The sequence below is a fragment of the Periophthalmus magnuspinnatus genome, chromosome 20, assembly GCF_009829125.3.
Source record: "Periophthalmus magnuspinnatus isolate fPerMag1 chromosome 20, fPerMag1.2.pri, whole genome shotgun sequence".
Taxonomy (NCBI): domain Eukaryota; kingdom Metazoa; phylum Chordata; class Actinopteri; order Gobiiformes; family Gobiidae; genus Periophthalmus; species Periophthalmus magnuspinnatus.
Genome location: NC_047145.1, coordinates 24,004,485 through 24,020,266, shown reverse-complemented (window position 1 = coordinate 24,020,266; position 15,782 = coordinate 24,004,485). Strand labels below are relative to the sequence as shown.

At 41.6% G+C, this 15,782-nt stretch overlaps 1 protein-coding gene across 1 annotated transcript; it reads right to left on the bottom strand.

Annotated features, from left to right (window-relative positions):
* Positions 1–584: 584 nt before the first annotated feature.
* riok3 (RIO kinase 3 (yeast)) lies at positions 585–15,521 on the bottom strand. The gene is made up of 13 exons (XM_033985988.2): positions 15,192–15,521; positions 13,932–14,047; positions 12,820–12,962; positions 12,557–12,664; positions 11,484–11,593; positions 10,916–11,059; positions 7,664–7,791; positions 6,922–7,104; positions 6,042–6,201; positions 4,356–4,436; positions 4,171–4,260; positions 2,960–3,073; positions 585–2,407 (listed from the first exon to the last, which is right to left on the bottom strand). Exons 1-13 carry the CDS (start codon positions 15,219–15,221, stop codon positions 2,297–2,299), a joined length of 1,518 nt encoding a protein of 505 aa, XP_033841879.1. The 5' UTR covers positions 15,222–15,521; the 3' UTR covers positions 585–2,296.
* Positions 15,522–15,782: the final 261 nt, after the last annotated feature.

Sequence of the window (15,782 nt, the reverse complement as noted above, 5' to 3'; positions counted from 1 at the left end):
CTGTGTTCTTGCCTGGAGCTGGGTGGAGATTCTGGCACCACCCACTACACACCTGCAGCCAATCTGCAATCAAGACTCCACCTCTGGAGTACAAAGGGGATGACGACTGTTGCAGAGGCTGCCGGATTGTTATGGTATTGTCTTGTGTTTCTACAAGTCATCCTCCAGTTTTCTCTTTGGTGTATTGTCTGTGATCCTGTGTCTTGGACCCACAGTGCACCTCAGCCTCCGACCCAGCTTCCTACTACCAGCCCCTCCAACCAGCATTCACATCCTCCTGTTTGCAATAAACTCTGTTAAACCTGTACCCTGACTCTGTATCTTTGATCCACCATTCATGCAGTACCTTACAGGTTCACATTGGTGACAGGGAGGCCACAATGAAGTTTCAACACCCTTGTTGCTTTCTATAATATCTGCGGTGACCAGGTCTACAAACTGATTGAAGATGTAAGAGGTTTGCTTACACCTTATTGAAACTTGTGTGAAAACTTGATGTGTTGTTTGTAGTTGTCTGAGATAGACCTGAGAATGCTGAAGGAGAGGATCAAGTGGTCGGCAATGAAAACTGTTGGAGCTCCTGCTGAACAGAGGTCTTTTTATTGAAGTGTCTTTCCATCAAAAAGCCCAGCTAATTTAATACTTATTTACACTATGGGACTATATTATAATGGAAGGGGAAAGGTAATGCTATGGTTATACTGTATAGTTGCTGTCCAACCTTCCTGCTTGGCAAATTTGCCTTTATAACAGTAAGTTCTTTTGTAACAAACTAATGCTCCTGCTCATATTAACAAATAGAAATGGGGTGGGTAACTGTTCTGTAGTCACACAAGGGTTAATATCTTGCATGATTTCATTCAGAGCCTTTCAAATATTAGTCCCTAACAGAGTCTTGCTGATAAATGAACCATGTTTATACACATTTATACCATAAAAACAATTGTGCCAATTGTGTTTATACCATCAAAAACAACTGGTTCGAGGCTGCTGGACTCAACACTCATGCTCCCTGAGCCCAGGTAATATAAAGACACCACAAACTCTAGATTTAAATGCACAACTTGCTAAATGACAATCCAGTTTGTTTTTTTTAGAATGCATCCTGTCTCATCACATTCACAGAACAGGATAGGCAAATATAAGCCTTAGCTTCTGCCTATTCCTTTTTTGGTTATTTATTTGATTGTGGATTTGATTCTATCAATTTTGTAAATTTACCAAAATAAACCATTCATTCATTCATTCTGATGACCTGCACAACAGCATGGCCTCTGTAGATGACAGTAGTATGTCAGTAGATTTGATTTCAGAAGTCAGTTCTATTAATTGCCATGGCAACAGTGGTAATTTTCATCACTCTGAAATACCGAGGATTTAAAAAAATGAATTCTCCAAAACAACACCAAGATGATCTTTTTTTTTTTATTTTTTGCATGGTGTGAACTCAACAAAATGTGCTGGTAAAAAGTTCCTCATCCACTAGAGTCCCTCAAAGTGAGACTCAAGAGTTTATATAATATTAAAGAGGCGGAATTTTTATTCTGTAGGGGATTAACCGCTAACATACTTAAATCAGCATGTTATCTTTCATCATTTTGAAAATGCCATATTTGCATATATACATGTTTCATAAGTTCCACTACTGAGTGCCCCCTCCATTTGCTCTCAGCGCTAAGTCACTCCCCCTTCAGAGCGCTATCACAACAGAATCAGCTGCATCCCACTAATGAAAGTAATGCACATCACATCAGATTTGTCAAGTTACTGTGAACAATTTTTGTCATGTTTTTGTATATTTATGGAGAATTGTCGTGTGGGAGCACATGTGGGCGGAGCCTTGTACAGACTCGTACTGCTAACCATAAGGACGGTTTGAAAAGGGAAAGGGAGAGATCACTAAAATAATAAACGTGCTTCAATAATATCAAAATTGTTTTTGATGAGCATAAACATGTTAAAAGAAAAAAAAAATGCTTTTGCAAAATACCTCCTCTTTAAGTTTTACCAAAAAGCACCTGTAAAATGACTTCATATGTCACATTTCATTCGACACCAAACAGGTAAACAATATTCATTTGAAATTCATTCATTTGACTTTTTGGCCGTTTGTTTTCCTGCTTTTTTCACCCACAAAACCTTTAAAAAAAATAGAGCTGAGACAACGGTCAGCCATTGGTCAGCCGGGCGGGCCATGTGACCTGTTGACTGGCTCTGATTGGCCTCTGATGAGGAAGTGCGCTTCCTTGTGCTGGTCGCTTGTTTGTAGTTTTTTTGTTGTGTTTGAGTTTTGTAGTTAATCGTCAGAGTCGGGTTTGAGCGGAGGATCATCCTCACTGTTCACAGGAAATGTTTTCTTTCCTCGTTTTTGGACATGATCCTCGTTCCTCTTCTCCAGAGCCACGATCTGAAACAAAAGGAGCACATTTTAATATAAACAGACACATAGCACTAAACCAGGATTAAAACCAGGACTATACCAGGTCTAAAGCAGGACTAAAGCAGGACTAAAGCAGGACTAAAGCAGGACTAAAGCAGGACTAAAGCAGGACTAAAGCAGGACTAAAGCAGGACTAAAGCAGGACTAAAGCAGGACTAAACTATGTCTAAACCAGGACTAAACTGCTCTGATTTGTAAGCATCCAAAATCCAGTGTAGTGAAGCAAAGCAAACAAGGCAAAAAACAATAGCTGCTAGTTCCAAAGTAGTGTAGACATTTTGAGCTGAAATAATCGGAATGTGTCTGGTGAAATGTACTTTAAAACACAGAGCAGCACCACCTGTGTAACACTGTATGAGCTGTGCAGAGGGGGTGCTAAATCTGCAGGATTATTGAAAACGTGTGAATGAAACAAAACACAACTCCAGGAATGTTTTTAAGGAGGACACTAAAAATAGGGTTAAAGCCTCACTCTGGAACATTTCCTCACATTAAAACAGTATTTAGTTTGTATTTTACCTGGCCCATGAAGTGTGCCTCATCCTCTGCTTCGACCGACAGCTCCAAACCTGAGACGGCGTTAAACAGGTCGAACTCACTGAGTGCGTCTGCCACACCTCTGCGACGGAAGAACTGAAACATAAAACAGAATCATATCAGAACAATATCACAATCAGGTTGAGATCTTGGTTTAGTCTGGCTTTAATTTCAGTCCTGTGTCATAGGGTGTGACCGATATTTCAGTTGGTCAATATTATTGGCACTTATACATATGGAGACATATCAGCTGTCTAAGCTTATGATATGTCTATTTTGTACAGACACAGACATGTCTTAATATGTGACGCTGCATAAATATTTATCTGTGGAGTAGTTTGTGATGTCGTACTGCACCGAAAGCATCCTAGAGTCACATGCTTCTGTTTACTCCAGTGTGCTTTGCTCCAAGTCTAGGCCTTCAAGACTGTCTGAGAGGCTGGATTGGATTTAAATGCTTTGAACCACCAACTCTACAATAAAAGTTAAGATAGGTGCAGATCACACCAGCAACAAAATAAGGCTTATTTGTATCAGTTTGGAGAAAAGAGAGGACTGTCATCATAGACTGAGCACACACTGAGCTGCTGTCAACATACTGGATTATAATCTTTTTACAATCGTTTTGAGTCTAAATGAAAAGGAATCTGTTTATGAAGATGTGAGATCTGAGAGGGGCCTCTGAGAAGTGACTGTTGGGAATGTGCCTGTTCTGAAGCTACTTTTCGTTCTTTTGCCTTGGTTATCACTTACTTAGCTACTGTGAGCTAGCACATGTAAACAGCCCGTTTACTCTCACAAACCTCGTGTAAAGTGACTATAGTGGCTGTATACATGTGACAGGACTGGCATTCATATGTAAATGAGCTGTGAATAGAAGTGTTGACATTTATATTGCACATTAACTACTGCTCCGTGCCAACGGCTCCTATATCATTTACTTCAATGGGATGTTAGTGTGTTGAAGAGTGTCATGCTAAAAAGGCCCATCTACTGTCTTTAAAATGACTGTAAAGAGGCAGAACAACACTGAATGTTTTAAGGTTTATAATGAGTTCAAGATTTATAATGTATTTTTACATCACTAAATATATCAGCCATCAACTCCCCCAATATCACCCCTATATCTGTATTGTATTGGTCCCCTGGTCCCGTCCCCTGGTCCCGTCCCATTTTTGGAGCATAATGGTTACCGTGGCGATGTTCCTACAGTCCCTGAAAAGGAACTCGAGTCCGTGAGGATGAGTGGGCTCCACAGACTGGCTCACATCGATCACCCAAACCTAAAAGCAAAAAGTAAGGACTTTAAACCACAAACGAGAGGCAACAAAGTCCTGATCTAAACCAAAACTTAAGATCTATGCATGTATGTCTGTACCTTTCCCTGGTGCCAGAGGAGGTTGTACTCGCTCAGATCTGCGTGCACCAGGTTACACTCCTCGTACATCGTCTTCATCATCTGCAAAAAACACAGGAAACAATAAATAACCCTCAAAACACAAGATAGTTTCAGAATAAAACAAGCCAAAGGACCTGAATGACATGACAGTAGAATGACCAGTACATATATAGCTCTCAACAGTAAGAAGGTTCTAATTAGTTTCAGTCTGTTTTTGTCCAGGGTTTTTCAAACACGTTTTTCCAGAATTTTCTGATGGGCGTGGCCTCTTGGCTGGACATGCACAAAGCACTGCCACTTTGAACATAAGTTGAGGTGACATAAAATATCTAGATTTGTGTCAATGACGACAATGATTTTTGTGAAAACTAAAATACAGAATATTTCTCCACTGGATACTGGAGTCCAATACTGGATTGGCAATAATCTAGTATTGGAACCCTATTAAAAGGGCCCATACTACACTCTATTCCACCTTGTGATGTCATGTGGTAATACAGGAAGCTCCACTGTGTTTTTACACTCCATGCATCCTCACTAGAATAAATTACACGATTTCAGCCCGTCAATTTCCAATCTCTACTGAACAAAAGGTAAAAGCAGGTGTTAACGTGAAAACCACTGCTTCATGACATCACAAGGTGGAGCAGAGTATATGGAGCTTTGGAGATGTAGACAGACTAATAATTAAGTGTTACTCAAACATGCGTCAATGAAACGAAACAGAACTCCAGGTCTGTTTTTGAGGAGATAACATTATAACATAGCTAATACCAGCTGGGTCTGATCCAGGACTATCCCCGAATTAAACTAGAATTTAACAGGTCCAAAGTAAACCAGGATTAAACTATCCATCCATCCATCCATCCATTTTCTTCCGCTTATCCAGAGCCGGATCGCGGGGGCAGCAGTGTAAGCAGGGACTCCCAGACTTCCCTCACCCCAGACATGTCCTCCAGCTCCTCCGGTGGGACCCCAAGGTGTTCCCAGGCCAGAGAGACATAGTCCCTCCAGCGTGTCCTGGGTCTTCCCCGGGGCCTCCTCCCGGTCGGACATGCCCAGAACAGGCGTCCAGGAGGCATCCTGAGCAGATGCCCGAGCCACCTCAGCTGGCTCCTCTCGACGTGTAGGAGCAGCGGCTCTACTCCGAGCTCCTCCCGTGTGACCGAGCTCCTCACCCTATCCCTAAGGGTGCGCCCGGCCACTCTGCGGAGGAAGCCCATTTCAGCCGCTTGTATCCGCGATTTTGTCCTTTCGGTCATTACCCAGAGCTCATGACCATAGGTGAGGGTAGGAACGTAGATTGACCGGTAAATCGAGAGCTTCGCCTTCCGGCTCAGCTCCTTCTTCACCACAACGGACCGATACAGCGACCGCATCACTGCAGACGCTGCACCGATCCAACTCTCAATCTCACGCTCCATCCTTCCCTCACTCGTGAACAAGACCCCGAGATACTTGAACTCCTCCACTTGGGGCAGAGACTCACCACCCACCCGGAGAGAGCAACCCACCTTTTTCCAGTCGAGAACCGTGGCCTCGGATTTGGAGGAGCTGATTCTCATCCCAGCCACTTCACTAGATTAAACTAGTACTAACAACCAGGCCTAAACTTGTAAACAAGTGAAAATATTTTAATATTTGAAAGGTGGTTTGGTCCCTTACATGCAGGACTTGGTGGTAGGCCTTCTTCATGTCGTCTTCGTTCAAAATGGCGTCTTTGAGTTTGGGCGCAGGAATGTGTTCTGCTCCAATGAACGACATAACCAGGATGTGCTTCTTCAGCAGCACCACCTCTGGGCATGGGACCTCTGCCCTCCTCAGTCTGAGACCAAGACATGACAGACATGTGTCTGATTACAACACATCCAACAGTTCAAGAATGACTTTTTTGTGATTCTGACTCTGTTTGGTGAATAGAATTTTACATCAGTTAAGTGGCAGATTGTGAAGAAAAGAACAAAAATACAGGAAGTAGCTCTGAGTTGTAAAACAAAACCTGTGTAATTTAGACAATTTTTGGTCCTGGAACATTGGTTAACATTATGGTTGCTAGGTAACATACGTCATATCTGTTACCCATGTCCAACCAGGAAAATTATAAAGTTCACCAAAGAAAAAAAAGGCAAAATTTGCAGTAAATGTAAGTCCTGAATGTAATGATCATAAATATGATCATATGATATATTTTAAAGAAAGATTAAACAAAAAAACTAAAGAGGTTTGAAAATCAGGATTCAGTTAGAGATCACATTTAAAACTGGTCCAGGAGCATTCACATCTGAGAGAGACTGAAATCTGAACTTTAAAACTCATCCAAGAATCCCATGCATTTCAGAACATTTTAAACTACAGGATTAGTAGCTCTGCAGAATAAGACCCCATAGAAACACAGAGAGGGCATCTGGTGCACAGGGACATTGGTTCCCTCCCCTCTCTCTTCCTTTGCTCTGATTGACTTGTGTCTCAGGTGTGGTGCTCCCCCCTCCCCCTCTTTCATCCTGTGCTCTGATTGGCCAGAGGAGCAGGTGTGTTGGTGTTGTACCTGGTGAGGTTGTGCATCTCCTTCTCGGCCCACAGACGGATCACCTTCCTGGGGTTGAGTTTGCTGAAGCGCTCCTTGAAGCGGTAATCATCTTTGATGTAACGGTCACGATTCTTAAACTCGTTCAGAGTCGTTTTAAACACCTTTAGCACCACCTCCGCCGGGACGGGCTCCTCCTCCAGGCTGTAGACAGGTTACATGGGTGAAACAGGTGCACATAACAAAAAAGTTCTCTCTCTCTGTGTGTGGGGGTGTGTGTGTGTGTGTAGCTAAACGAAATGTAAGACTTAAGATTTATTTTTGAAACTTAGTCCACTTTATTTTATTTTGACAAAGCCTAAAATCATGGCCAACACCAGAGATACTGAAATTAAGAAATTCATGACAAAATGATCCCCCATTTAAAAGTAAAAACTATCTTTGAAATATTTTCTATATTAGTGTAAACGGGATAAACAATTACACCGACATTTCCCTCCCTCATACAGTCGTACCTGCCCCTCTCACACACAGGTGTAGTCGTACCTGCCCCTCTCACACACAGGTGTAGTCGTACCTGCCCCTCTCACACACAGGTGTAGTCGTACCTGCCCCTCTCACACACAGGTGTAGTCGTACCTGCCCCTCTCACACACAGGTGTAGTCGTACCTGCCCCTCTCACACACAGGTGTAGTCGTACCTGCCCCTCTCACACACAGGTGTAGTCGTACCTGCCCCTCTCACACACAGGTGTAGTCGTACCTGCCCCCATTGGCGTGGAACACCACAGACTCTTTGCCGGTGCTGATGCAGCCGTTGATGTTCTCCAGGACTCCGGCATTCACCATCTTGTACATGAGCAGGCGCGTGCGAGGGTCCACCGCTTGCTCCTGTTTACACACATATCAGGGCATCAATACAAATATTCCATTAATTTAAAGGCCCTGTACCTGATGTATGTAGCAAAATGTGTCTTGCTCAGTACAGATATATTCTATAAACAGCGGGGTGTCATGCTAACTGTAAGCACTGCTCTGTTTGGGTTGTTGTTAGACTTTAATCTGAGTTGTATTTGAACACAATCTGACCGGAAAGAACTGACTTAGCTGAACTACAACAGGTAAGTAGATTTGTGCTGTTAAACAAGTCCCTCTCAAATAACATCACAGTCACAGACTGGCTAGCATTAGCATTAATCTCAGGCTCTGTTTTTCACCTTTTTAAGAAACTAAAAATCATCCTTTCATATTGTCAACATAAAGGTTTTGTGACTTGTGGATTTACTCACAGTGGGAAGAAAAACCACAAATTTTACTAAAGTAACAGCACTGTTACACTGTACAATATATTACTCAAGTAGGAGTAAAAGTATGGGGTGATAATATAAATCAGGGATCAGCAACCTTTAACACCCAAAGAGCCATTTGGACCCGGTTTCCATGGAAAAAAAACACTGGGAGCTAGAGGTAAGATCTTAAGCCCGAGCCCGAGCCCGACCCGAATTTCGGGCCGGGTCGGGCCTAAAATGTCAATCATTACGTTCGGGTCGGGTCGGGCTCGGGCTTCTCTCTACTTGACTTTTTAAAAATAAATATATGTTTATAAAAATGTATACTAAAACGATGTGTGGATACTAAACTTAGGAATACTTGTTATAAAAAAAATAATTTGGATAAAACAGAGAAGGCGCTGTAAGGGAATTGCTATTTAACTACTAAACAGGAGCCGCAGAGCCAGAGCATACTCTGCGCACGTGAACGCCCCCTCTTCCCCTCCGCAAGTCCGCATCTATTTTGACCTGGTATCCCTGATATGGAGCAGCAAGAAGTAAAGGATAAACTAAAGACAGGGGAACTGAAAAGGCAAACACGCACCGGCAAGAGTGAGGTGCGGAAATGCTTCAAATTGATTGTTGAAAATGCTACAGAAACTTGCGTTGGCTTCGCTGAATGTAGTAAATGTGGCGCTTTGCTTTCATACGAGAGCAAAAAGACTGGCACCTCGACGCTGAGCAGGCATTTAAACAGCTGTACTGGCAAAAGTGATGATCGTCAAACATCTATATTATCATTTGTCCCAAAGACCGCACCTCTTCGCGCTAAGCAGGCCATCACAGACAAGTGCGTGGACTTTTGCTGTCAGGACCTTAGACCATTTTCAGTAGTTAGTGGCGAAGGTTTTTTATTAGTAGGCTTATTTTTACGCATGTTTAACTTTGTTTGGTTCTTTATTTTTTTTATTTATCCTCACAAATAAAATATGAAATTTCGGGTTTGCTTCGGACTCGGGCCTGCAAATCAAGTTAATTGGTCGGGCTCGGCTGGGTCGGGCTTTAATACCCGCGGGCCTGGGTCGGGTCGGGCTGGATTTTTTAGGCCCGATCTTACCTCTACTGGGTGCTGCAAATATTTTTTGACATTTAAAATGGTAACAATAAGATAACACTGTATATATTGTTTGTCTTTTTTTTCACGCTTTATGTAAACAACTATAGTGTGTTTATGACAGGGGTCCCCAACCTTTTTTGCATCATGGACCGGAATAATTTTCACAGACCAGCCTTCTACTCGTGGCAGATAAATATAGCAAATATAGGTTAGTGCATACAAAAATACAGCTCACCACCCCGCTGAGGCAGTGGGAGCCCTGCACTTGTTTCTTTGTGATGAGGTGGTCCCATCGAGGAGTGATGGGAGACAATGACACCCGCATTGTGTTTCTTATGTCCACAAAGTAATTTCTTTCTAAAAACTCTAAAGCAGAAGTGTCAAACACATTTTCACCGAGGGCCACATTAGCAAAATGGCTGCTGTCAAAGGGCCAGATGTACTACTTTTTTAACTTGTTAATTAACTGTTTCTGTATTTATTACTTATTCAAATTACAAATATTGCATATGCATTTGCCTAGATGTAAAAATATGGCTGTGTAACTGCATATCTCCTGATAAAATTACATTTTAAGACCATCATAGCTTTTAATTTACCCTGTCGAGGGCCACATAAAATGATATGGAGGGCCACATTTGGTCCCCGGGCCTTGAGTTTGACACATTTGCTCTAAAGGCTTATCTTTTAATTCCAAGTGTTTAGTCTCCTGTGCCAAAGCAGTTTTGAAGGTTTCATTGCCTCATTTGCTTTTCCCGCATATTACACAGAGCAGACTCGGCGCGTGAGACTCACTTGTAGCTACAAACCCATATTAAGTAGGACTCCTGGTATTGTCTGTTAAATTGATCTTTCTTTTTCGTGGAGGCTCCTCTTCTGGCTCCTCAGTTGTCCTTTTCCCCTTTGCAAAAAAGCTCTCCAAAGACTTGTTTTTGGTTTCATTTTCACTAGCTTGTGGGTTTACTTTTGGGCAACTTGTCTGATACGTTACACATGATACATCATCGCGGAGACAAGAGCAGATCTAGCACAGATATAATATACTCGCCATTACATAAAATAGATTTCTGTTGTGATTTCCTATCAGGATTTTCATTACGGACAAGCTTATTAGTGTGTCATGAGGGACAGGCGAAAGTTACATCGGAGAAGATGCAGTTGCTGATAAATTTACTGTTTTTGCGCGTCCCGGTAGCAAATGCATAATGGACCAGAACTGGTCCCCGACCTGCTGGTTGGGGATCACTGGCTTATGAAATACATGAAGTGCTACAGAGACTTCTGCTCCTGACCCTCTGCGCAGCGTCAGCTTCAGGGCTGTGTCTTTACACAGGACTGTGAGCTGTGTCTGTGAGGCGTGAGCGGGGTTTGTTTTTAACATAGTTCCCTGAGTGTGGGGCTTATTTTGAGCAAAGAAAAATAATAAAATATAATTAAATGTTTATATTTCAAGATCACAACAATCTTCCACTTCAAACTACAATTTCAAAAAAAGAACTAACACAAATAAAATACACTTCAATTAAATACTTATAACTTATTTTCCCAAGCCACGTGGAGCTGCAGTATAATGATGATAGAGCCGCGGGTGCCGATATATAAATGTATAGATGTTGCAGATACGTACGGCGGTGGAATGCTCCTTCTTCTCGTGCACGCGGGCGCTGCGTCTCTGCTCACTGTGCACGTGCTGCTTCAGAGAGTTAAACACCTGATTGGACAACTTCAGGTCCATCCCCAAACCATCCCCCACCTGGACCTCAGGAGCAAACTGTAGAGAGAAGAGATGGAGAGGGTCAGAGGAGCTGAGGAGAGGGTGAGAGGAGCTGAGGAGAGGGTCAGAGAAGAGGAGGAGAGGTCAGAGAGAGGAGAGGAGGAGATGGTCAGAGAAGAGGAGAGGAGGAGATGGTCAGAGAAGAGGAGGAGAGGGTCAGAGAACAGGAGGAGAGGGTCAGAGGAGCTGAGGAGAGGGTCAGAGAAGAGGAGGAGAGGTCAGAGAGAGGAGAGGAGGAGATGGTCAGAGAAGAGGAGGAGAGGGTCAGAGAACAGGAGGAGAGGGTCAGAGGAGCTGAGGAGAGGGTCAGAGAAGAGGAGGAGAGGTCAGAGAGTGGAGAGGAGGAGATGGTCAGAGAAGAGGAGGAGAGGGTCAGAGGAGGAGAAGAGGGAGTAGATGGTGCAGAAGAGGAGTGTCTCACGTTGTCCATTCTGGCAGTGTTCTTGCGTCCACACACCACCTCGTCATGTTTTGTTGTGATGTTTTTGCCTTTTCCCACAAACCCTTTGCGAGAAGTCACCTGAGGCTTCTCTGCAACACATTCAACAACTATTTATTTTACCTTACACAACAGACACCATCATGTTTCTTGCCGTGTCCCAATTCAACGGTTGTACACTTCGAAGTACCATACGAAGGGCCCGGCCGACAAAGGGTGCCCCTCCATGTAGCCTTCATCAACCGCAAAGGCCGTGCCAAAATGGGACAGGCCTACGCCATGTAGGTCAACCGCTGTCTGTGCGCTCACATTACAAAGTCTAGCAACCGTGACAGCTGCTGACTAATAAGCTAAATGTTTAAAATGGACTCCGAGATAATTTAAGTTTTACTTTTAATTATTTATTATTTCATAGAAGAAGAGTCAAGGTATCATCACCGCAGGTGTTTATTTCTGAAGGAAGGAATTAATCTTTCCCTTTGAATATCAATAGGCAGATATAACGTTATAGGTGATTTCTTCCCAACTGTAGCTAGTATTACATAACTGAGAAAATATACCTTGTTTCTCCCGTAGAAAAAGTCACAAGCGGTACATGATTGGATACAGAAGTGCGTGAAGTCTGCATGAATGCACACTCCGTTTACGGCCGATCTCCATGGAAACGCAGGGCACATTTGTTGGCCACATTCGTGGGGTGCATGAAATGGGACAGGCCTTGTCGTGCCGGAAGTTACATAAGTGCCCTTCAAATGGAGCCGACGAAGTGTGAAACCTTTGAATTTGGACACATCTTCCTTCCAATGTAAGGAAAAACCTCGATGTTCAATACGGATTTTGACACCACAAGGACAAAGAAGCTGCTGTCTTTTTGTCAATTTCTATCAACAATATAATACAAAAATGTAACATTTGATAACTTGACCAAATGGTCCTAAAACGTTTCACACACAAAAAGACGCCATGGAGACACAGGGACAATTTGCCATTTGCAACAATTAATAGTTGCAGAAATTGTATAGTTAATGATAAATCCCTGATGTTCAGTTCCTCACCTGGCCTGTAGGGGTCATGCCTGGTGTCTTGCCAGTCGACCTCATCCTCAGAGCTGTCGCTGTCTTCATATGGGTGCACCTTTCGGTAATTCTCAAATGAAATGGATACTAGACAGGAAAAGAGGAGAGGGTCAGAGGAGCAGACGATGCAGATGAGAGGGTCAGAGGATGTAGATCAGAGAGTCAGAGGGTGTAGAGGGTCAAGGAAAGGGTCAGAGAAGCAGAGGAGCAGAGGATAAGCAGATGGAGCAGAGGATGCACACCTTTGCTGTCCCCATTGAACTTTCTCTCTTCTCTCTTGAGCTGGTCGTCAAACTCTCGGTCAAACTGCATCTGAAGCATCTGAGCCAACATCAGATCTGAGTCAGTGTCAGGGGCGTCCTCCAGGGGGAGTTCCAACACTGGGCTGAGGAGGAACAGGCCTTAATCATTTTAAAACAATGTACAGCAAAATTACATATATGTTTTACTAGAAATGATTCTGCTAAAATAGTTTTATTATGGTCTGGATCTGTATTAGAAATAGTATTGATACTTTGTAGTGACATCACACAGGGGGTGTTCTACGTGTATCTCTATGGTGGAATGTTAAGAGTTTCCATGGTTACATAATGCACACATTGGCAAACAAAAGTTTTAAAATTGTCTGAAAACTCAAGAAAAAAACACAACATGGATTTAAACAATACATTGTCAGGAGCCTGTGATCAATCCGAGCGTTCATGATCCTGTTTAAGAGTTTGATTTTCAACAAAAAGGTGAGAGTGACAGAAAAGCGTTTGGCTAATGCTAGTTAGCTTATGACTGTAATTTCATATGAGAGGGACTTGTTTAACACCACAAATCAGCTCTCCAGCTAAGTCAGTTCTTTGTGGTCAGATTGTGTTAAAACAAAACTCAGATTAAAGTCTAACAGAGCTTTAGACAGAGCAGTGCACTCCAGTTAGCATCAAACCACAGGGGATGCTGATGACATCAATAGAATCATATAGTAATAAAAAGAAACAACTTATTAAAACTTATTTTGAATGGGAAATTACATTTAATTGTCTACAAAGGTGTGTGTTTTATCATGATTGGAATACTAAATTTATTGTATTGTGATAAAAATTTGTTTTTGCAGACTTCTACTTTAACAATGTTTAAATCCAGGCTCAAAACGGTTTTGTTTTGCTGTATATATGACTAAAAGGTTTTTATTCAGCACTTTTCTCCTTTAATGATATTTTTTTGATTATTTGTGATCATTTATGTTTTGATTTGTTGTATTTTGATTTTAATTTTAATTCTTATTCTGTAAAACACTGTTTTTCAGTTTTTTGTTTATTTTTATTGTGTAGCAGTTCTGGTTAAGATCCTCCTGAATCATACTTACTCAGAGGGGTCACTGAAGAGGGCATTCTCTTCATCCAGTTGTTTGGCCAACTGTTCACTCATCACTTCAGAGAGTGAGCAGGCAGGGGGCGCTACAGAGACACAACCCCATGGGCTCTACAAAATACAAAGACTTTATTATGTCATTATCCAGTGTTTCTCACAGGTTTATACTACGCTACGGTGACACAAGCGATCCTCATTTGAAACATTTATTTAATACAATTTATGGACTATAAATGTCACTTAGTACTTCTGCTGATCCAAAAAGATTACAGTACTGACTTATTTGTTTCACATAGATAAGCCCAGTAATTACAAACATATGAACCATAGGTCAATAAATCTGCAATATAACAGTTAAACAGCAAATTCAACCTAAGAATTCTGTCTGTCCATCTGACTCAGGGAAAGTTTAAAGTGCCTACGACAGGTTTTTATGATTCTCTCATTTCAACCAAAGTTGATGGGATAAAACCTGTTATAAATATATACATTATAGTTTTACACAAATCAATACGCAATTTGTGAAGAAAAGTAAAAAAATATGTTGAAAATTACGGGAAGGGTTTGATTTTAGAGCACAGTGATGACATAACAATGGGAGAATTCTGTCCAACAGTTTGACAAAACTTACCCAACAAACACTTTTTATGACACTTGGCAGAATAAAGGTGTTTCGTTATATTTCTACTGGCCATATTGTGTTTTCTGTCTACATTAGAGGAATATCTAAATTGAATATGTCTCTGTGGTAGTCCAGACAAGTCCAGACAAGTCCCTTATGTCCACTCCTCTTCTCTCTGACGTCTCCATCTCCAGCCTTCAGACTCTTTATGATCTTAAATTAAACCTTAATAAACATTACTCAAACATAGTAACGGCGTCGTAAATGACGTCGTCACATCTCGTGGCACTGGAACAAAATAGATAGACGCAACTACAGATAAGTAACTAAATTAACTAAAGATAAGTCACTTACAAAGAGAGAACAGTGTTATATGTGTCGAATGTTTGAATTAAAAGGCGTTGTCAGAGTTAAACCATTTAAGACTCGGGTTTACAATAAATCCATTGCCTTATATATAAGATGTTAAGGCGGAAACATGAAGTGTCAGAGTTTGACAGTTGTATTTATAGACCTGCGCTAGGGCCATGTTTGAGCTGGAGCTAATGAGGCTAATGCTACTTTTATATCTTCACTTTAAATCACAATAAAATGTCTGTTTTAGAAGTGTAATGGTTCATGATCAGGACTTACCTTCGGAGCAGTGACTGTAGTTTGATCCATACTTGTAGTTGTATTTTTTTTGTAAGCGTTTGTTGAAAACTGAAGTAGTGGCTAGCCTCCGAGCTAAAGTTAGCGTTTGGCGAAGGTAGATTACGCGACACAAATCTCACTTTGGAAATGACAAACCGGAACTTTTCTGCGTGACACACACTAAACGCGGTAGTTCAGACTTAAGTTTGCGCAGTGTAACAGTCTACAAAACGAGGTAAGATGTTTTAGAGTGAGTTTAAAGGTCTAAAAGGAGGTAGAAATGTGAGATCTGCTTCAGCGACACTCCCACTGAGTAAGCGGAAATGCGTCATCACCATGCTTATCAGGTGGCCCCGCCCACCGCCTTAAATGTATTTTTTTATTTATTCATGTGTGAAAAACATCTAATTAACGAACCCAGAAGCAACAGTAACAATCAATATTTATAAAGAAAAGTTGGACAAATAACCTAACTCCTCACTTGTGTATTTATTCAATTAATACACGTATATATATATATATATATATATATATATATATATATATATATATATATATATATATATATATATATATATATATATATATATA

Coding starts and splice junctions, on each gene's coding strand:
- riok3 (XM_033985988.2), bottom strand. CDS start 15,221: ATGGATCAAACTACAGTCACTGCTCCGAAG. Junction 12,665..12,819: donor GTTCAATGGGGACAGCAAAG/GTGTGCATCCTC, acceptor TTTCCTGTCTAG/TATCCATTTCATTTGAGAAT. Junction 11,060..11,483: donor ACACTGCCAGAATGGACAAC/GTGAGACACTCC, acceptor TTCTCTCTACAG/TTTGCTCCTGAGGTCCAGGT.